At 35.2% G+C, this 24,580-nt stretch overlaps 1 protein-coding gene across 1 annotated transcript in view; it reads left to right on the plus strand.

The window, feature by feature from the left end:
- Window positions 1-2,852: 2,852 nt before the first annotated feature.
- The window catches only part of LOC138309512 (tetratricopeptide repeat protein 39C-like), a 30,120-nt gene continuing 8,392 nt past the window's right edge, over window positions 2,853-24,580 (plus strand). Inside the window, exons 1-10 of the mRNA XM_069250734.1 lie at window positions 2,853-3,163; window positions 13,571-13,619; window positions 13,996-14,133; window positions 14,976-15,534; window positions 15,934-16,031; window positions 18,428-18,521; window positions 19,926-19,980; window positions 20,223-20,275; window positions 20,820-20,929; window positions 21,911-22,034. Of these exons, the coding sequence (XP_069106835.1) occupies window positions 3,015-3,163; window positions 13,571-13,619; window positions 13,996-14,133; window positions 14,976-15,534; window positions 15,934-16,031; window positions 18,428-18,521; window positions 19,926-19,980; window positions 20,223-20,275; window positions 20,820-20,929; window positions 21,911-22,034 (1,429 nt within the window). The 5' untranslated portion in view covers window positions 2,853-3,014. The remainder of the gene's footprint in view (window positions 3,164-13,570; window positions 13,620-13,995; window positions 14,134-14,975; window positions 15,535-15,933; window positions 16,032-18,427; window positions 18,522-19,925; window positions 19,981-20,222; window positions 20,276-20,819; window positions 20,930-21,910; window positions 22,035-24,580) is intronic.

Raw genomic sequence — 24,580 nt, forward strand, 5'->3', positions numbered from 1 at the left:
GTGTTTGTAAGTTTGTGACTTGCCTTTTTTTTAAACTTTATTTTGAATACATATTGTTAAAAAGAAATCATAGATGCTCCACCGCCGACAGAGCATAATCGATACTCATCATTTTAACAATATTTGGTGTTTAATCGTGTATATGTACATGTATGTCTAATTAACACAAAATATAATATAAAATAATTTTTTGTACATCGGCAATCAGACTCCATTGAGGACATAGTGTCAGAATTTTTCCGGGATGCAATTAATTATTTTCAATATTTTTATCTAAAATCAGAAGCTCAAACTTTTCAATGGTGGTATTGTTGTAAAGTATGTAACTTTTGTAACTGAAGAAAAATCCCAATTCGTATGGTTCTGTTTTTGATAGAGAAAAAATACAATTTGTCAGTGGTGGAGCATCTTTAAAACTTCCAATTTTATATGATTGTAACTTTGTGGAATTGTATTCACGATAGATCTCAAATTAACATGATAATTAAAACATTGTAACTAAGTCCTGCACGGTAGAAGTAATACACCTTACCTAAAGTGCTTGTTCATAAGCAGTCCAGCTTCAAGTTGTCTACATGGATTCCTAGGATATCCGAGGTTCGTAGGATGGCGTTCGGAACCGTTCCCATTGGAGTCTGGAGATCTGTGACCTGAATATGCTGGATATTTAGGTCTATTGGTCCTAGTTTACACGACACATTCGTCTTCTCCTGCATTTTGATGAAAGCTTCCTGACCTACTGAGGCAGCCATCACACGGAGGAAGCGTTCCCGTAGTAACGTTCTGTTTACCTGATGCTTCACCATATCCGTCTCCATGGTTACTGTAACAAAGTTGTAAAACATAGCGATATTAAATGATAAGGGCCAGAATGTCTGATTATTTTGTCAAAAATATGTGTATATCAGAGCAATTTATCACAATGATAATGGTCCAAAGCAAAAGTAGAAATCTCCCAACAACATTCAAGGTGTTATTTTAAAGATGCTCCACCGCCGACAGAGCATAAATTGTATTCATCCTTTGAACAATAATTGGTGTTTAATCATGTATACATGTATATATGTCTAATTAACACAAAAAAATAATATAAAATAATTTATTTCGCCTTTGGTGCATGCACAATCAGTACTTCATTCCATATAGGATATAGTGACACAGAATTTTTTCGGGATGCAATTAATTATTTTTCATATTTTTAACTTGAAGTAGAATTAGAAGCTTTAACTTTTCAATGGTGGTAATGATGTAAAGTAAGTAACTTTTGTAACTGAAGAAAAATACTAAATCGTCTGCTCCTGTTTTTGGTAGTGAAAAAAATACCATTTGTCAGCGGTGGAGCATCTTTAACAAAATTGATTTATTCTGACAATATCACATGTTTGAGTCACTTGGTTTTAATTTAGGATTTTAGGCCTTTTGTCTCAAGCTTCCTAAAAAGGTATTTATATCTATCGTTGGGCTAGATCTGGTCCATCACCGGTATGACTATGTATGAATTAAGGTACCCCTGTTAGCTCATGCATGTAGAACAACCAACTCTACAGAACTATTCCACTAGTTATTATTCCAGTCTGATTGCTATCTAGATATTTCCTGATTTTCTCCCCTCCTGTTACAAATTTGGTGAGTTTGTTTCAAGTGTTGGAAAAAGTGCACAGGAATACTCAAACTAGATCTACTATTGATCTGTTCTAAAATTGTACTTTGTTTTATTATACATATAGTTTGATATCTCAAAATAAGGTACAGTATTCAGCATAGTTAGTGTCCGCATGAGCAACCGCCATTTGCCCGACTCTAAAGGACTCTATGTGTTATACAGTCAAACAAGCAAGTGTTCCTTGTTAACGCTTCATACCATGGTGGTATGGTTATTTGGTGAAAGAAATGCTTGGTAAACAGAAATGTGCATTCAACAATAATACCTATAAGGTTTCACCTGATGCATTCTTGATACACTTTTTAGCCCACCATCAGATGGTGGGTTATTCAAATCACCTTTTGCCGTGGTCCATCGTCGGTCCATAAGCAATGCTTGTTACCGTTATTTCTCAGAAAGTACTTAACAGTGGTCTGTCTCAATTAAATTTCATATGTACTGTATTCGACAAAATAAGTGCGGGCAGGCCCATGTCCCTAAAAGCCCCCCTTTTCCTTATTGAGGCCTCAATTTCAATTGCCCAGGCATAAATAAGGACCAAAACTACATACAACGGTATACATTTGCGAAAATTTTGACTTAATTATTAATAGCACCTTTTCATTTTTATTAATTTTATAAGCGCCTTATATTGGGTAGAATATGTAGGTTTCCCTAGGGCCCTAGAATGTAATGCTGATTTTGAGCCATTTGATATTGTTATCTGTCACAAATGACGTTGATTACTATAATGATTTTGAATTATAATTGTAGTGATGAGTATAAACAATTATTTAAAGCAGACAAGTGCTAGATTTTGAGAATTTCAAGAGGCCAAATATTTACAATCGTGATCTAAAAAAATGACATTGATAAAGATATTCCATTATTAACTCATCCAAAATAATATTAATATTTAGTTCTAGACAAAATAACATGATGTAGCCTAGTGACCGATATATAGGCCTAGATCTAAGTTAAAGAATCTCACCACAACGATTTCCCACGTTTTTCAACAGTTTCGTTATAACTAATGTAAAGATCCGAGAGAACTCGAAAGGCCCAATAGAGGGAGTTCCGAAAAGGGGCACTGTGAGGGGAATTATTTCAATTAGCTAATAAATAAGATGAAAATGCGTTAAAAGTTCTTTCATATTTTAATATATTAAGATACATATTTCATACTGAGATTATATCGTATGTGAGTTTTTTTGTGAAACAACGATTCTGCCTTCTTTTGAGACGAAATACGGATTACGAAATGTGCACCGGAAGTACTGTCTCTCGGGTTACCCTCACAAACAAGATGGATACGACCGTTTGACAGTAGAGATCTACCCACCGACATTTTTACTGAAACCCTAGACACAAAATGGCAGCGAAATCCGTCATCGCAGATATGGACAGCAATGGAAGCGACGAAACGCCCGGCCAAGACGAACCGGACATGGCGCTGAGCGGAATGCACATGCTACTAAATAATGGATTTGATGAGGCACAGGCGCTGTTCGAAAAATATAAGTGAGTAGTGTAATACATTAGATTATGTCATATAATGTGATTTAAATATCGTCATTTCAAAGAGTCCACGATTTGTCATATTACTACACAGTATTCCATTCATTTTCGTTTTCTTATTGTCTACGGATCTATTTTATTAAGAATTATTGGTCATACAGATGTTACAAATAAAACTATGTTTAAGTGGTAACATACAATATCAGGGGTCCTATCACAAATAATACATAGTCATTAAATCAAGGCTGTTTATTTTTGTTTGTTTGAAAATAAACATATAAAATTAACAGTCCATCATGTGCATGACTATAAAAAATACAATGTGTCATCTGGTCAGTGTCCCATATTTTGACCCCAATCATGATATACATTTACCATTTACAGTGTTGTAAAAAACGTTAATGGCCTCGTATTAAATAGGTATGCTATAAAAAAGCAACTGAACTAAAACGAATGGAATCTCGTGTTGTCAACAGATATGGCATAGAAAAAAAAATACATCATCACACTTAATTCCCTTTAGTATGAATGATTTTATCTTATCCAGTCTTCTTTATTCCAATTGAGACAATACATAATACGTCTTTCAGTAAAGCTACGTTACCTCGACTGACGACCCCTCCACTCCCTCCCCCACTCCCCATTTTCCTATTAAAATGTTTCCATGTGTCCATCTTGGCATCCTCAGTACAGATAGCCCGAGATAATGTGGCAATGACAGCAGACTTAGACATTATGGCAGATCAAATATCAGATGTAGTGCAAGAGAGTAGTGCTGTGTATCACAAGGTATGTGACGATACAATACGTATCACGATACAGGGTTCACGATACGATACGTACCGCAATATTTAGATTGACATATAATGAAATAACTTGCTGAAAGAAATAATTACATTATCAAATAAAATTGAACAATGACAGAGATTTCATGACTTGAGTTTTATCCATTTCCCACGTTCTGGTACAGTGGACCCGTGATAATCCGGACGCCGATAGTCCGGAAAACTCGCAATCCGGACTGAAATGTCAGGGAACAGATTTCCGTAACGTTATTTATACTCACTAGTCCGGAAATTTGTATTCCGAATCAATACTCCATTTTGGGAACGGAACGTAATTTTCGTTAATAAATTCCCGCAATAATCCGGACGATTTGTTGTCACCACGTGCCGAGAAGTCATGTGTACAATACACACTATCATTTGACACTGAGTGTGTTGTCATAACGACGGCTGCCAGGTCATAGCCACGGGCGTTTACCTGAACACCTTTCACACGGGTACAGGCAGTCATGTAATGGTTCATTGGTTTTCTATAGGAGATCAAACTTCAGTGTTGTAATTGAAATACGCAATATATATTTTTTTAGCCACACGCTTTTAAACATGAAGTTTGAGCTTGGGTACGGGTACGTATGCTGTAGATACCTTACTTGTTGCGCATGCAGAATATATCCATATGAGTATCGGATACAATAAAGTGAGATAATACTTAGAAAATTAATAAGAATTTTAAATGTATGTCAATCTATTCGAATTGATCGGCTGTGGTATAAGATATAAAGGCTACGGCACATGCCATAACGTGTGTGACATTAAATATTGTGCACGAAGTTAGACGTGAAGGGGCGCGTGGTTGTTACACACGTCTGTAAGTCAGAAAGCAAAGGCTTGTAGAAATTGTCATTAAAAACACACATTATGCAAATTAAATAACAATTATATGAGTTCCTAAAGTGTTCACAACTATTTGTTATCATCGTTTTTTTATGCCAAGAACGTAGATGATATGGATCCTTAGTTAGGCACTTTGCCGTACGACGGATCAAGAGTGGGATACATAGCTATATGCATATACATAGTATACAATTAACTATGGCTTTAGTTTTCGTATTTTGAAAAAGAAATACATATATTTATTATTCTTAATGTAATGATATATAAATACCTATAAAACATAACAAACAAAGTATTGATTATAATATACATATATTACATAAAAGCATGGCATCGATTGCAAGGTCAAGGGGAATAACTGGTACGTGACAATTTATATAATTAATTTACTAAGAGCACGGAATTCGGCAGTCCGGAAAACTCGTAATCCGGATGGTTTAGACTGGGAACGAAGGTGTCCGGATTATCGAGGGTCCACTGTACTAGATTTAGTAGACAAGATCTTTAGATAAGTCCAGGATGCGACCTTATAGGCCACAGACACTGACACAAGTTAAGTGTTTTGCTCCTTGTGAGATTCTGCCATTTTGTTACCAACAAACGTTCGGCTGACGTTGACCAAGGGAAATAATCCAATGTCCAATTTGGATTTTTAGGTATCATGATACTAACAAATTGCACACAATGCATCGGTGAATCATTACATCTATATCAGAGAGCATTTCTATATCAAAATGTGGAATTCACTGTCACCGTTTGGTAACGGGCCAGCAGTGTTCTCCCTTAATGATGTTTTCCTGTTGGTCCTAAGGACCGGTTGACCCTTAAAGTTACTGGTCCTGACTGAAAGTTACTGGTCCTTACAAAGTTACAATTCATTCTTGTAGTTTATATAATTACTAGCAAACTAATAGTTTTACTAACAAAATATATCTGCATATGCGGAATTAGTACCGTAGGCTCTCAACAAAGTTGACTGAAAACCAGAATACTACGAACAATTTGTTTTTTAAAGTTTGATCTTCGACCTTTCTACAATTCTACTGCCATTTTTGTTTTGTATATCTTCTATCTGGACCACAAATTGCCGGTTAAAGGTCCAGCTGCACGGTAAAAATTGTCTGCCCGACTATAAAATTGCTGGTCACTGGCAGACGGTCAGGCGTTAATTTCGAACACTGCAGGCCAGGTCATCTCTTACTCAGACTGATCAGCGAATGTTAACTCTAATATAAATATGAGAATGTTAACTCCATTGGTGGACGATCCACTTAGCCACCTATCATAATACGACAGTGTTGGCTCTATATCGTGGATATGAATTATAAAACTTAAGTACAAATCATTTTCAATGGCTCCTATGAAAGTGTGCAAGTAGTCTTAGAGTGGGATGAAACCAAGTGCCTGGAGAAAACCAACAGGGCCTCCAGTTGACCCTTGACTTTCAGTAGTTTCAGAAGTCAAACTACCATTTCTGAGAAATCTGAAAATTCAAAACATATGACATATAGACATAACTTCAAGCTCAAGAGTCAAATTGGATTTTTTATAGTCAAATACATACTCTGGGAGGTCTACTGGATGCCCTGCCAACCGTATTGGATAGGTGACCCCTGACCTTTTCACGTCTGTGCTGGGAATCAAACCCCTGCCGGCTAGGTGAAACGCTATAGTAGCTTAATTTTACCACTAGTCCACTTCACCTCCCAATCACCAACAATACTCAGTCATACAGCCACAAGAGCTAGATATTGTTTTAGTATGACTGAAAAACCAGGCGTGTCCATTATCCATCTCAGTTAAGTTTGAAATATGGTTGTGTTTTGCATCAGAAATATATATATGGATGTGTACATAAACTGCAATAGAAGTAAATGATATGCTAGTCATAATTAGTTAAATGAGATATCTTCATGTTTTTGAATTTTTCTGTCACTTTTTTCACAGATTCATAGCCACATACAGCTTGTATATAAATAATTTAACATTCTGTTTGTGTTTTCAATGCCTCCCTACATAGCTAGAGTTTAACTTATTGCTATATCTTCAATAAATCAATACCCTCACATCGGTAAAGGTTTAATTCTGCTAAAAGATATACCCTCTTGTAATATCTCAAAGCTTAATGCTATATTTTCAATACGCCTTTCCCTGAAATATTATACAAATATAGCATTTTGATGAGGTCGATACATGGTTATATCGACCAAAGAAAAAATATTGACCGAGGACGTAGTCCGAGGTCGATATTTTTTTCTGTGGTCGATATAACCATGTATTGACCGAAATCAAAATGCTATAATTGTTTTATTATTTTTCTGGATTTTTTACATTTTGAAATAAGTGTGAAACTAAATATAAAGCATCACATTGTAAAATCTGCTTCGTGATGACAGTTACAATTTATGATTTTGTAACAAGTTTAATTTAAAAACAACATATGAAAACAGTATCAATTGATGCACTTCACGCTTTTATTACATACACCCGGTGCATGCGTGTTTGTAATTTGCATACATGCAGGGCTTACATATACTCCAATTATACCTGTAGCTCCATATATCACACAGTCAACTGAATGTATAGTTTCTTCTCCGTTGAAATAATCCACTTCGACGTCAAACATGTATAAACAGATTCAGATTGACATAATTAAGATACATTCTCTTATGCTTAGTACTCCATTCCGTAAAATTAAAAAATCGTATACATACAGTAGGATTAGCCTAGGCCTAATGTTGTAACTAGCCTCGATGAATTTTAAAAATAAACATCAAACGTATTCACTATTCAATGGCTCCAGATGCTTAATGAATGTTATTTGATTATTTCCTACTCTCCTACCGTGTTTATGTTGAAAATTTAAAAGTTTAAACTGTAGTCATCAGCTGGAAGTCATCATCATCTTTGATAGAAACCGAAACAACCAACGTCGTCTGTCACACTTTGTGGTTACGCTTCAAACTCAGGTCATCAAAGCGTTTGTTTCAAAGGGCAAGGAACACAAAACATTTCGGTAATGTAGACGATAATGTTATCTAAAAATAACCGTGCAATATACTTTTTTTATAAACTTCTTCCTGAAAAATCGTGCAATATAGTTTTTATCGGTGATCACGTGGCGTGTTTTTGACCAATGAGAAGTGACAAAAAATCCAGAAAAATAATAAAATGTATTGTTTACCGGTAATAAAAAAAGCCTCCCCAGGCTTAAACTTTAAGGCTATGCCTTCAATAAAATCTGCCTCTAGAGTAACCGTTTGAAGTACATGCATATATATATATATATATAAATGTATGTATTTTATCCTGCAACCAGAATATAAATGTATGTATTTTTATCCTGCAACCAGAATTGGTGTTGTCAGAATACACCTACCACATATATTATTGCCACTTTGTCTTTCTTAACCCTCGCCAAAATATATTTCAAGCTTATATTTTGCAAAACACTGACCATGTTTTCTCTACAATTTGATAGCTCTCCTCCCCTGGAGTAAAAGTTTAATGTATATTTTTTCTTTTAAAAAATGAAGTTTATTTTATTAGTATGCCGAGTACTACTATTTCTTTTGTTCCTGCTTTTTTTCTTGGCTTTAAATCTTCTGAAAAATTCATCTTGATATCTTCTTTAGATACAATCAGTTGGGTCTCTGACCTGAAGACCATTGTTAAAGATTAACTCATTCACCCCTGTAGACACATTTAGACTCTTCTAAATCAAAGACTAGACCAGTCCATTATGAAATCCAGGAAAATACTTTGAAGAATAATATTACAAAAACAATACAGCTTTGACAATGAGACATAAACTGAATCACTCATGACCAATGTACAGCACTGGTTTGTTTTGTATGACCTCATGCAGTCAAAGGTTAGAGGTTGTTTTGGCATGTCCTAGGAATATACCAAAGGGAGGTAATTAAAAAGATTTATTATTCCTTTATTTTTCAGGTCTCTTTTTTCATGTTAAAGAGAGAAATACAGGAATCATTGCTTTCAAAAATGCATCTGTAGACTAGTTTAGACAGGATATATATCCTTTAAAACAAGAGGTTTATTCTAATTATAGTGAATAATGAATAAAAACATTCTTTGAAAAACACTTCATCGTAAATAAAAATGTAGGCGTTTTATTGTCAAACCTTACAATACTTAACTAATGTTGGTAGATACGACCACTGTTAACAATGACCTATAGAGAGGTGGTGAACAATATATCACAATACTATAACAAAGATTTAAATCTCACAGATCTGTCAATGATTTCAACCGCAAGATTAAAGCATGTGTAGGAATCCTGGGATAGGTCTGCAAGGTTTGATCACTAATTACTACCCGAGGAACACACACTTCAAAAAAATACAAACTCATCAGAGTAACAAAATACAAACTCATCAGAGTAACAAAATACAAACTCATATCAAGAGTTCTACAAAAAATGAATTCTTCAAAACAATATTTAAAAAAGTATCATTTTGGAAAAGTGATGAAGTATGATTTAACTGATACATTTTGGAGAAAAATTACTTGGAAATATATTTTTTAAACTAGTAGCTAGTATATCATAATTTGAGAATTTAATTGTGCTGCTCAATTAAGCATTGATGTTACTATTTTTTAACTTCATAGGGGTATGAAAGAAATTTTGTTAGCAAACTGTGTGCATTCGCGTAGCGGATTCTCACAATAGTTTGCAAACAAAATCTATTTCATACCCCTATGAAGTTAAAAAATAGTTACATCAATGCTTATGATTCATTTTTCAGACTACTAGATAACATAAAGTACGTTTAAACGTAGATTTTTAAAAATTTTCCTATGGATTATTTTTTCTAAATCAATATGCAACGTCGACGTCTCTTTTGTGACGTCATGATTACGTCAGATTTTCGGACCATTCTCGGATTTTCATTGTATGTGAAGAAAAAGAAACTGCCAATCAGAGAGTTGGATTTAGTATGAAAACAAATAAAAATTAATCATTGTAAAATCAGATAAATAAAATTTTATCCTCAAACTTAAATACCAGTATAATATAATCAATTTGATGTCCACATTGTAGAAGGTAAACTGAAAAGTAAACAAACTACTGCCACGTCTAGTGTAGATTGGAAGTTTTATTTATCCAATTGTCGACTTATAATCACAATTTGCCTCTGGTTATTATTGTAAAATTCAGATTGGTAGAGTTCCTAGGTCATTTAAAGTTAATGGTCGTTGGTAATGGTCGTCAGTTCTACAAAATTCTTATCTTTGAATACAGTGAAACATGTCTGATCAAAACTTTTAAAACAGTTTTCTTAGTGGAAGGTTTTGTTTGTATGGGGAATATTTTTAGATTCCAGGGTTTAAGTTGTGTATACCTGTGTTGAACGTGATTGAACCTAACAGTTAAAGGTTTGGAGTAGTGACGTGTTCATTTGTTTAGATTACACAGACTTACTGTGTATCAGTAATACAAACCAGGCCTATATATAGACTAAACAGCTCCCTAAGACTGAAATAAGGATCTTTCTGAAAATTATGTAATTAAAAACCAATCAATTGATTTCTGATTTAACCATGTTACCCAATGTTGTATTGAGTTCAGACCAGTCGGTATTAATATTGTGTTCAGACCAGTCAGTATTGAGTTCAGACCAGTCAGTATTGAGTTCAGACCAGTCATTACGGTCAAATTTTAGCAGACTGGAGATCTGCAGTTAGCTGACTAAACAGATTTGACACAAATCATATACCACATAACACAGTACACTTTAGTCAAATATATCATTATAACGTAAAAATTTGTGTAATTACAGTACAGTTTAAATCTGCAGTGTATAATTAATTCTAATATATATTTCAGTTGACCGTTCAGTTGCATATCTGCAGTACAGGTCAAAGATGAAGGAATCACCTTAGACTCTTCTAATGTTGTTATGATTTAAGATCTGTAGAAATTGTTATATATAAAGTGTAGATAAATCTACATGTATGTAGACTCCAAGGCATCTGATAGCACTGAGTGACCTTGCTTTGTTTTAATATGTAGTATGGTACAGATGCTGATAAGGTTACACACACTGATAACTACATATATGTATCATATTAATACTGTAGTCAACACAATAAGCAGTACGTCACTTGATACCGTAGTCGACACAAAAAGCAGTACGTCTCTTGATACCGTATTCACACAATAAGCAGTACGTCTCCTGATACCGTAGTCGACACAATAAGCAGTATGTCTCCTGATACCATAGTCGACACAATAAACAGTACATCTCCTGATACCGAAGTCGACACAATAAGCAGTACATCTCCATATATCGTATTCACACAAAAAGCAGTACGTCTCCTGATACCTTAGTCAACAGAAAAAGCAGTACATCTCCTGATTCTGAAGTCGACACAATAAGCAGTACGTCTCCTGATACCGTATTCACACAAAAAGCAGTACGTCTCCTGATACCTTAGTCAACGCAATAAGCAGTACGTCTCCTGATACCGTAGTCGACACAAAAAGCAGTACGTCTCCTGATACCTTAGTCAACGCAATAAGCAGTACGTCTCCTGATACCGTAGTCGACACAAAAAGCAGTACGCCTCCTGATACCGTATTCACACAATAAGCAATATGTCTCCTAATACCGTAGTCAAAACAATAAGCTGTACGTTTCCTGATACCCTAGTTGACACAATAAACAGTACATCTCCTGATACTGTAGTCGACACAATAAACAGTACATCTCCTGATAATGTAGTCGACACAATAAGCAGTACGTCTCCTGATACTGTAATTGACACAATAAACATAAGTCTCTTGATACTATAGTCAACACAATAAGCAATACGTCTCCTAATACTGTAGTCGACACAATAAGCAGTACGTCTCCCGATACCGTAGTTGACACAATAAGCAGTATGTCTCCTGACCTCCTTTTTGATGAATCAAGTTTCTCCTCTTAAATTTTAAAAATTTATTTATTATATCCATGATAAAATGCAAAATGAAGCATCCGCTACATATGTAGATCTTTAAATCATTTATTTTGCAAACAGTTTTGTGTGCTACATGTGGTCCAAATCAACACCTCCTCGATTTTCTCCATATTGTTTATCTCTGGTTGGTGATTCAGGGTTGAATACAGTATACTATAGTCTAGAATGAAACTACAGAATGGAGTGCAACTGACCAGACCCCAGGATAAGGCAATTTACATCAAAGCTGATCAATTTTGTTGAATGTACAGTATTTATCTTAACAATATTTTTCCCATAAAAAGTGGTCATATTAATTGAATGAGTTTTCAGGTTGGTCATCATAATCTAGGCTTTAATAAGTCCGCATCATTAATTCATTATACAATACTTATATCCTGTTAACTATAAAGTTAAGATTGATTGAGATTGATTGATATCAATACTTGTCTGGAAACTCAGAAATGTACTGGTCTTTGCTGTTTATGTTATGACTGCAATGCCATTATTGCTCTAGATTGGATTTGAATTTGCTCAGTAACTAAGGTAGTTATCAGATTTAGTGCACCTGTGTCACAGCTGTACAATATGTAATGTTAGTTTTATTTACTGTTATGAATTATTCATGATAACACTAGATTAATAGCCGTGTCTGTCAGTCATGTGGACCCAGATAATGTGTTTAGGATAGCCCACTAGAGACTGTGTACAGGGTACTCCACTAATCAAATCTGCTCCATAATGAGTAAACACAGAACTAGTAGATTACTCCGGCTGGTAGTTATATACCAGTAAATATAGACCCTACCAATACCATTTAGCCTACTTCAACAAGTGTTGTAGGTTACAGACCATAACTAAATAAAACTTTTCTACACTTTAAACATTTAGCAAGCATAATACAATTTGATTAACTGTATGCATTAGTTGGTTTATTTTACATAAACTGATATCTTGGGTGACACTCTCCTATTTTGTATAAATCAATACAACATGTATAACTCTTATTGTCTGTAATATATAGTCACTGTACAGTTTCAGACGTATCAAATAAATATTGCTGTTAATTTGATTTTACATTTCAAGGGGTTTAAATTAACTGAAGAGCTCAAATCTTTGTGTGTGTATAGCTGTGTGGTATTATATAACATACAATTATGTATAGAAATGATTTTTATTACAACCCTATACATCTGTAGCTAACTCCTCGAAAAGTGATTTAAATACCTTTTTAAACATATTGAAATACAAATACCAGTATAAGGCCAAAAAAGCATGTCTGTTGAGGGGGTGGGATGGGGGGGGGGTGGGTTAGGGGTAAAAAATTAGGGTCGGTCGGGTAACCGACATATTATTGTTTTTGGCCTTATAGAATTATTTGTGATATCCTTCCAGAATGTAGATTTCTGCTGTCTTATATACCAGTAGATACCAGTTAATACTGTCATACCTTGTTATGTTATTTCAGACAATAATTAGCACATATATTTTGATTATATATCAACAATCCCACATTTAATAGCAATGCAGATAGATAGTACAGTAAAAAGACCACCTGTTCAATAAGACCATTTCCTTGTGGTTTCTAATGGTGAATTTCAGTTTTAATATTTGACCTGTCACGGGCTGTGAATAGAGCATTGCTTGGCTATGAATTAACACTGTTTTCTGTGCCCCTTGAGTGGTCTTTATAGACAAGTTTGACTGTGTAATTTTAGTAACATTCTGAATTCTTTACTAAACTATGACTTAATTGTTGTTTCAGAAGCGAAAGTGCATTGATGCATGCAGGTTACAGTTTTGTGTACTTTATGGTGAGTGTTACAGTCCTCTGGTCAGACAATGGAATGGTGATCTAAGAGTTCCTATATTACTGTATTTTTCTTTTTTGAATTCTCACAATTTTCAATTTGAACTTATTGGCAGGGATTCACGACTTTCTGTAAATCGTGACAGGACAGCACAATAATGACAACTTCTGACATGATATTCTCATAATTTTGTAATATTGATCTATTGATATGAAAAATAAATGAAATTAGTATGTAAATTTAAATTCTCAATTGAATATACAATTTTCTTCTATTTTGTAGGTATTAAAGTCACACAAATAAGATTTAATGATATGATCAGATCTAAGATAAAAAAAATAAATTGAAAATTTGAGAATTGTTTCTTTTTATTTTGCAGCAAGCATTAATGTCTTTTGAAGAAGAGAAAATAGACGAGGCTGTGAAAGTTCTACAGGAAACAGAGAAAGCATGTGACACTGATTCTGGACTGTTCAAATCACTAAGGAAAAAACTGAGATCAAAGAAAAAGAAAGATGTAAGTTGATAATTCTGTAATAATATGACTGAAGGCAATGCCTTAAAGGGGCAGCCAGATGTTTCAGTAACCATTGATTATGCAATGTTAAAAAGTTCAATTTATGGAAATATCCAAGTCGAACTTTCTGTTGATTTTTTCATAAATTTCACTCTATCCTTGTCCCAATTTGCAAAACCCCCATTGGAGAAGGAAATCCAAATAAGAGAAAGAAGGAATTTTTATTTCCATAACAGATATTCTGTTTTGGGTCAGCTGATTATATTGGAAGGTGGTCTATCACTTGAACACTTGCAAATAAAGAGCAATTGCACTGAGCTTCTACCGTACCATGATTACGTTTGTCGGATCATTGCGGATCAAAGCGTTTGAACCGCTTGATTATATATTGAGCTGACTTCAAAGCATCACATTCACGCTGATAGGATTTTTTAAAGTGGGTAAAAAAATGGTGGCCGCAAACTGAAGCTGTCAGTGTAAAGGATTGAATTTTGAAGATTGTGTTTTTTCTTATATTTTAATGTATGCATTACCTTACAAGTGTTTCGCACTGGGCACAAAGGGCTGCGCCCTTATAATGTAAATGTAAAAACTACAATATTATTAAGGCTAAGAAGTTAATATATTGTCATGGCATTGTATGACCTTGATTATGACCTTTGACCCACAACTCTTCATCCAGAATGTGTCAAAATAGAGCTTCTTTATTCCAACATTGGTTTTATTATACCTACTTAGAAAAAATTAAAAGCTGATATACAAACTTTTGATAATTTATGTTTTCCATTTTTAAGGTATTCAAAGTTTATTTATAAAGTTTTAATTTGTTAAATTGTTTCCAGTCAGAGCAGCAGATAAGCGTTGAGGAGCGTATCCAGCGTCAGGTCGTGGTGGCCGACTCGTTACTGTACCAGTCTATATTGATAATGACGAGTCAGGACATTCCCGGATATATGAAAGGAGGCTGGCATCTCCGGAAAGCCTGGAAAATCTACGAGAAACTCCACAAGGAGGTCGTGTCCCTGCAGGAAAAACAGGCCAAACTTAAACAAAGTCGATCTAAAAATAGTCTTCCCCCGAATGATGTTAACCCCGGTCAGGAGGGACCGTACGATGACAATGAAAATGAACTCCCAGAGGAAGTTCTGTCTCGGCTGTTGGGGGCCGTTAACTTTGGTTTCGGAACATTTCAGTTGTGTATATCCATGGTACCTCCTAAGATTCTAAAATTGATTGAGTTTCTAGGATTTGAGGGAGATCGTGTAGCGGGCCTGGCCGCCTTGGATTATACTAGTCGCAGCAGAGACATGAAGGCTCCCCTAGCAACACTCGGGTTGCTATGGTATCATACAGTATTACGACCATTTTTTGCTTTGGATGGAGCTAATGACTGCAGTGCAGGTATGTATGTCAGAGTAAGGCAGAGAATGAAGTAATATGACAATGGTACGTTCCTATAATAAGGAATCCTTACATATCTCTGAAGGATATAAATTACTTTAAAGAATAGATATAGGGCGAGGAAGTAAAGTTGCTAATTTTGCAAAAAAATTGCAGAAAATTCGACTTTATGTAGATATTGTTTTTTGCTGGCAGTGTGTTATTCACTGTTGTTATATATGATTCACTGGTTGATCTTAATCTTGTTTTACATTGTTCAAAAAGAAAAATTCTAAAAAGGTTCCTAATTTTAAACGTACGTTTTGAGATTTTTCTCATGAAAAAAAATACAGTTAAATTAGAAAATTAGAGTTTTGTGAAATGTTTTCTTGTCTTGAAACCTTTTAATTGTTGTTGTAGGCACAGCAGACGCTGAAGAAATTATTGACAGTAAGGAGCGAGAGTTTGAACATTCCTCTTTGTTCTTGTTCTTCAGAGGACGAATATGTAAATTACGGGTAGGTACTATAGATTACAGGTATGTAAATTACGGGTAGGTACTATAGATTACATGTATGTAAATTACAGGTAGGTACTATAGATTACATGTATGTAAATTACGGGTAGGTACTATAGATTACATGTATGTAAATTAGGGGTAGGTACTATAGATTACATGTATGTAAATTACGGGTAGGTACTATAGATTACATGTATGTAAATTACAGGTAGGTACTATAGATTACATGTATGTAAATTACAGGTAGGTACTATAGATTACATGTATGTAAATTACGGGTAGGTACTATAGATTACATGTATGTAAATTAGGTAGGTACTATAGATTACATGTATGTAAATTACGGGTAGGTACTATAGATTACATGTATGTAAATTACGGGTAGGTACTATAGATTACATGTATGTAAATTACGGGTAGTACTATAGATTATGTTGTAAATTACGGGTAGGTACTATAGATTACATGTATGTAAATTACGGGTAGGTACTATAGATTACATGTATGTAAATTACGGGTAGGTACTATAGATTACATGTATGTAAATTACGGGTAGGTACTATAGATTACATGTATGTAAATTACGGGTAGGTACTATAGATTACATGTATGTAAATTACGGGTAGGTACTATAGATTACATGTATGTAAATTACGGGTAGGTACTATAGATTACATGTATGTAAATTACGGGTAGGTACTATAGATTACATGTATGTAAATTACGGGTAGGTACTATAGATTACATGTATGTAAATTACGGTAGGTCTATAGATTACATGTAGTAAATTAGGTAGGTACTATAGATTACATGTATGTAAATTACGGGTAGGTACTATAGATTACATGTATGTAAATTACGGGTAGGTACTATAGATTACATGTATGTAAATTACGGGTAGGTACTATAGATTACATGTATGTAAATTACGGTAGGTACTATAGATTACATGTATGTAATTACAGGTCTATAGATTACAGTATGTAATTACGGGTAGGTACTATAGATTACATGTATGTAAATTAGGGTAGGTACTATAGATTACATGTATGTAAATTACGGGTAGGTACTATAGATTACATGTATGTAAATTACGGGTAGGTACTATAGATTACATGTATGTAAATTACAGGTAGGTACTATAGATTACATGTATGTAAATTAGTAGGTACTGATTAGTATATAGATTACATGTATGTAATTATAGTACTGTATAATTGTTACATGTTGTAGGTAGGTACTACAGATTACATGTATGTAAATTACGGGTAGGTACTATAGATTACATGTATGTAAATTACGGGTAGTACTATAGATTACATGTATGTAAATTACGGGTATGTACTAAGATTACATGTATGTAAATTACGGGTAGGTACTATAGATTACATGTATGTAAATTACGGTAGGTACTATAGATTACATGTATGTAAATTACGGGTAGGTACTATAGATTACATGTATGTAAATTACGGGTAGGTACTATAGATTACATGTATGTAAATTACGGGTAGGTACTATAGATTACATGTATGTAAATTACGGGTAGGTACTATAGATTACATGTATGTAAATTACGGGTAGGTACTATAGATTACATGTATGTAAATTACGGGTAGGTACTATAGATTACATGTATGTAAATTACGGTTAGGTACTATAGATTACATGCACATAGGGTTTACTAAAACAAAATATTCTTATAATATCTCAGGAATATAAAAAATGCTTAAAGTATGATCAGCAACCTTTATTCTGAGAGATATGGCTCAAAATTTTTAGTGTGCAGAGACAAAGGCTACCAATATTGTTCAAATTAATGACCTTGACCTACATTCAATGTCATAGGTGTCAAGTAGGCTGAATTCTAGAAATTATTTTTTATCAGAAATGGCACCTTTTTTTTATCAAGGGCCTCAGGGAAGTGACATTCAAGGGCTTAAAGCATGCTTGAATAAAGGGTCACAAAGTTTGTTCAAATGAATACCCATGGCAAAATTTTGTCAAAACAGACAAAAAATTTAAACTAATTCTTCTTTATTTCTGAGATTTGATGTAAGGCCTATAACATTCTCTAGTGAAGGAAAACAAAGTTTGTTTATATAATTGACATTGACCTTGACCTTTAGTTCAAATAATAACCTTACTTTCATAAATGGTCATTGAAATAATGAACAAATGATAATGTTTCAATGATATCTTCTCACTATAATTAAGGTGTCCAAAGACCTATTTAATAATACATGACGATCGTAAATGTTTAACCAATTAAAACGACAGATAATTTGGTGAACCAATTAAGATGTCAGATAATTTGGTAACTTGCAAATAGAGAAAAACTCCCGTGACTTGTCTGTTTTATTAACTGTTGATACCAATGTGATTTTATTACAGCGTAAGTCAGACGACGCTTTGACCGTTTACACTCAGGCGTTAGAAGCGGCTGCTGGTCAGAGAGAGATAGAACTCATGTGTCAATACGAAATCGGTAAGTCACGTGTCAGTACGAAATAGGTAAGTCATGTGTCAGTACAAAATAGCTGTAAGTCGTATGTCAGTACGAAATTGGTAAATCATTTGTCAATACGATATAGGAAAGTCATGTGTCAGTACGAAATAGGTAAATCATGTGTCAGTACGAAATAGGTAAGATGTTCAATCTTATTGTTTCAAAATAAAAATTGTATATTTGAACAAAAATTTCAAGATGTTCAATATAAAGTTAATAGGGTCTGTCATCTGTCCGTCTGTCCTTCTGTCTGTAAGGATGGAGCTAAATTTAATATCAACTACAAATGGGATTCGCTGAGGATATAATAACTAACTTTGTTCGGCATTGAAGAAAAAAATTTTTGCAGATGTATAATTATAGAAAATCATTTAATTAGTTCCCATATCTGGTGTAACTAGTTCCCCATATCAGGTGTACAGACATGTTAACCTTACCGATTCAGGCGGAAGTCTACTGCTTTTGAGGCCTACCATAAGGAAATACTAATTTGGCCTTTCAATAAATTTTGTGCTTAAAACTAGTTAGCATCATTTCAAAACAAACACTACTTATAATTGAAATGCTTTTAATGTAAAAAAGGAGTATAGAGTCTGCTAAAAGTCATAAACTTTGCAATTGTAATGGTTGCCATTTTGGAATGGGGGGAATCTAATATAGAGGAACGGATTGGTATAAAATTTCAGGATTTCACTAATTTTTCACTATTTTGTTTGCAGGGGGATTATTTCTCTAGAATATTGGTGTAAATGTAAAAGTATACAATATATTTATTGCCATTTTTCATCATCTAAATGTAATGTAAGCCATTATTTGCATTAAAAAAATGCAAAATGAGCCACCAAGGCATGTGGTGATAATCAAAGTTAAAACATAATTTGTTAACAAAACATGTTTTGAAATTATTTTGCATATTATTGATATTTATATATCACTGACGCCCTGCGAAAAATGCCACGTGTAATATAATGCTACCACTTTTGAGTCAAAAATCTCTTTTTGATGCTGTGAAACAGCTAGCATTCTTAGGGACGCTCGACGAGCCTGTGCACATCAAAACAATGAAACCACTCCGCGATGAAAATTAAAAGTTGTTTTGTTCATTTCACAAAATACTTGATGGTATGAAAAAATAAAACCCCAATATTCAAAACTACAGACATTGAATTTGTACATACATGTAAACCATGGATGGAGTGTTTTAAGTGTTCAGTTGGACTCTATGATATTTTTATTACTCAGAGATCCTTGTTTGAGTCCTTCATTCACAGCATCTATGAGTGGCCTTGGCACTTTGATTGGTCACCTAAGGTTAATTACATGTCTGGGTGTAATCAGTTCCCCATATCTTGTGTATATATAACATTTCTTTTCATATTTTAGGTTGGTGCAATTTGATGAAGCTGAACTACAGAGAATGTCTGAACAACTTCAAACGGTACGGTGATGTTAGATGAATGGGTATATTCTAAAAATTCTTTTAAGTGAGATTAATTTTTGCATATTTTGCAAATGATAATAGATTTTCGATCCATCCTACTTAAAGATACCTGAATCTAAATTGTGACTTTTGAGTTTTGAATTTTATCATTCTTAAGGAAAGCATTAAATTGTTCTATATATTACTAAACTTTGTCTTCATTTCTTTTTGTTGACGTTGGTACCTTGATTTTTTTACAGGTTAAAGGATGAAACTAAGTGGTCCAAATGTTACTATACATACTTAATGGGAGGTAAGTGTAAACAAGCACAACTAATGGTTATACAGACATACTTCAGGGGTGGATATAACGACAGTGATAGTAACCCCTAGAGTATTACGGATTTAAGGGGTGGATATAATGGCAGTGATAGTAAACCCTGGAGTATTAAGGATTCCAGGGGTGGATATGACGGCAGGGATAGCAACTCCTGGAGTATTGAGGATTCCAGGGGTGGATATAATGTCAGTGATAGTAACCCCTGGAGTATTGAGGATGTTTGATAGTGAACTAACTATTAAATACAGCCTTAGTTTCATGATAGAATGGTTTATTCAATATTTACACAGTACAAAAATACAGTTAAACAAAGAAAGTTGTCTTTCTTGAAAATAATAAATAATACTAACATTTATATGAATAAATTTTATTCCTTGTTTTTTTTCATTGAATTTAAGTTACATGTACAACAAATATATTGTTTACCCTGGAAAGTGAATAATAATAAATGATCTCCCTTATAAAGTGTGGCTTTTGAATGATATACAATACTGAGTTGTATTTTCCTCTGTGACAGTGTGTCTGGGTGCTATGGGGGATCTGCCCGCTGCTGAAGAGACGCTGAGGAAAGTACCGGGGCTACTAAAGAAGAAAAACCACCAAATAGAGGCATTCGTTAGTAGAAGGGTAAGAATTATTAAGCAGACTTGTTTATGTATGGGTAAGATTAAGGTCTGAACACAAAGAGCCACAAAAGCATTTGTAATGCGTCGTGCGTCATGCAACATTTTCTGGTGAACGCAATAACTTGAGTAAATATAAACCGAGCTTAATGAAACTTTGTATGTAGACTAACATTGGAAATATCTTGGACGACTTCGAAAATCAGCTTGATTCGACTGTAATTTACGAAGTTATTGCCCTTTGCACTCATAATTATTATTGGACCAATATAAACTGAGCTTAATAAAACTTTGTATGTAGACTAACATTGGAAATATCTCGGACGAGTTCAAAAATCAGCTTGATTTGACAGTAATTTACGAAGTTATTGCCCTTTGCACTCATAATTATTATTGGACCTTGTGAATGCGATAACTTGAGTAAATATATTATATATGAACCGCGCTTAATGAAACTTTGTATGTAGACCTGTGTTCCTGATTCGTGAACTAAAGACATCTAACGTTGGCTAGTAAATAACATAACTAATTTTATCAAATATCAGGTGACTGTTAAGGCCCATGGGCCTCTTGTTAAAATGGTAATGTAAAACCAGATTGATGATTTTGTAGATTCACCAAAGGTTTTAGCTTAACGTTAATTCTACACTTATCACCACCTTCTGAACAATTTAATTAATATAATGAAATGTTAATTTTCATAATGCGAGTCGTCTTATGTTTCCTGCTGTCATCCTTATTACTGCATGTTAGTTGACTATCACTGCACCAGATGGCAAAACAGTGAAATGAATCATCACTGTTAATATAGATTGTACAGGAAATCTTGAATTTGTTTGGTGTTGTGACTCATCTTAAAGCATATTTTCTAATGTTATTATTATTCTTAAGAAACTTTTAAATTTTGTTTCTGATAGGTGGCTTTTAATTGAATTACCAGAAAAATACAATTATATTAAATTTTCAATTTCTTAAAAATTTATAGGCAGAGAAAATAAAAAAGATGACACTGAGCCAGGAATACTGCCGACTTTTAACTTTGGAATTGGTCTTCCTGTGGCATGCACTGCCGACGTGTACCCCTGAGGAACTACAGCCCTACCTCACTGGTATGTATCTGTCTTAACCTCTTTATAGTGACCACCTCACTGGTAGGTACATGTTTTAACCTCTCTATAGTGACAGCCTCACTGGTATGTACCTGTTTAAACCTCACTATAGTGACCACCTCACTGGTACGTACCTGTATTAACCTCACTATAGCGACCACCTCACTGGTATGTATCTGTTTTAACCTCACTATAGTGACCACCTCACTGGTATGTACCTGTCTTAACCTCACTATAGCGACCACCTCACTGGTATGTACCTGTTTTAACCTCCTCTATAGTGACAGCCTCACTGGAAGGTACATGTTTTTAACTTCACTATAGCGACCACCTCACTGGTATGTACCTATCTTAACCTCACTATAGCGACCACCTCACTGGTACGTACCTGTTTTAACCTCACTATAGCGACCACCTCACTGGTATGTACCTGTCTTAACCTCACTATAGCGACCACCTCACTGGTATGTACCTGTTTTAACCTCACTATAGCGACCACCTCACTGGTACGTACCTGTTTTAACCTCACTATAGCGACCACCTCACTGGTACGTACCTGTTTTAACCTCACTATAGCGACCACCTCACTATAGCGACCACTTCACTGGTACGCACCTGTCTTTACAGTCACTATAATGTGGAGACCGCCATCCTCAGGGGGTATAAAAAACAAGTAAGCATGGTGAACTAATCTTTCATGCCTAGGATACCTATAATAAGAAAAAAATTATCTTAAAATCCAAAATACATTTTATCACCAAAATTCAAAATTTATATTATCAGCTTACCTGGCCCAAAGGGCCGGTGAGCTTATGTCATGGCGCGGCGTCCGACTTCCGTCCATCAGTCCATTCGTCAGTCCGTCCGTCAACAATTCCTTTAAATCGCTACTAGTCATAGAGTTCTGCATGGATTGTAACCAAATTTTGCCAGAAACATCCTCAGGGGAAGGGGAACAGAACTTGTATAAATTTTGGCTCTGACCCCCGGGGGCAGGAGGGGCGGGGCCCAATAGGGGTAAAAGAGGTAAATCCTATAATCGCTACTTTTCCTAGAGTTCTGCATGGATTGTAACCAAATTTGGCCAGAAACATCCTTGGGGGAAGGGGAACAGAACTTGTATAAATTTTGGCTCTGACCCCCGGGGGCAGGAGGGGCGGGGCCCAATAGGGGAAATAGAGGTAAATCCTATAAATCGCTACTTGTCCTAGAGTTCTGCATGGATTGTAACCAAATTTCGCCACAAACATCCTTGGGGGAAGGGGAACAGAACTTGTATAAATTTTGGCTCTGACCGCCCGGGGGTAGGAGGGGCGGGCCCAATAGGGGAAATAGAGGTAAATCCTAGAAATCGCTACTTGTCCTAGAGTTCTGCATGGATTGTAACCAAATTTGGCCACAAACATCCTTGGGGGAAGGGGAACAGAACTTGTATAAATTTTGGCTCTGACCCCCCGGGGGCAGGAGGGGCGGGGCCCAATAGGGGTAATAGAGGTAAATCCTATAAATCGCTATTTGTCCTTAAGTTCTGCATGGATTTTAACCAAATTTGGCCAGAAACATCCTTGGGAAAGGGGAACAGAACTTGTATAAAATTTGGCTCTTTTCCTGGGGGCAGGAGGGGCAGGGCCCAATAGGGGAATGAGAGGTAAATCCTAAAAATCGCTACTTGTCCTAGAGTTCTGCATGGATTGTAACCAAATTTGTCCAGAAACATCCTTGGGGTTAACAGAATTCGTATAAATTTTGGCTTTGACCCCCTTGAGCAGAAAGAGTGAGGCCCAATAGGGGAATTAGAGGTAAATATTCAAATTCCTTCAGAAAAGAAACATTGAACTTGTATTCAGAACATTACTTGGCATTACAAACCAGGTGAGCGATACAGGCCCTCTAGGCCTCTTGTTTTGGTAAGTGGAATAATTGTGTAGGCATTCTTTTCCCCTGTGAGTCTTATAACTTGATTCTATTGTAAAAAAATTTATTAGCAGCATGTACATGTACATAGTGCTTTGGGGGAAGAGGAACAGAGTTTGTATAAATTTGGGCTCTGAGCCCCTGGGGGCAGGAGCCCCTGGGGGCAGGAGGGGCAGGTCCCAATAGGGGAAATAAAGGTAAATCATATGAATTGCTACTAGTCCTAGATTCTGCATGGATTGTAACAAAAATTTGGCCAGAAACATCCTTGGGGGAAGGGGAACAGAGTTTGTATAAAATTTGGCTCTCACCCCTAGGGCAGGAGAGGTGGGGCTCAATAAGGGAATTAGAGTTAAATCCTATAAATCGCTACTTATCCCAACTTTCTGCTTTATGCATGAATTAAAACCAGATTTTGCCAAAAGCATCCTCTGGGGAAAGGGGAACAGAGTTTGTAGACATTTTGGCTCTGACCCCCCGGGACAGGAGGGGCAGGGCCCAATAGGGGAAATAGAGGTAAATAACTCATGACCACATACATCCTGTGGGAAGAGTAACAGAATTTGTATAAATTTTGGCTCTGACCCCACGGAGCAGAAAGAATGGGGCCCAATAGGGATATTAGAGGTCAA

The sequence above is a fragment of the Argopecten irradians genome, chromosome 15, assembly GCF_041381155.1.
Source record: "Argopecten irradians isolate NY chromosome 15, Ai_NY, whole genome shotgun sequence".
In the NCBI taxonomy this organism is placed as follows: Eukaryota; Metazoa; Mollusca; class Bivalvia; order Pectinida; family Pectinidae; genus Argopecten; species Argopecten irradians.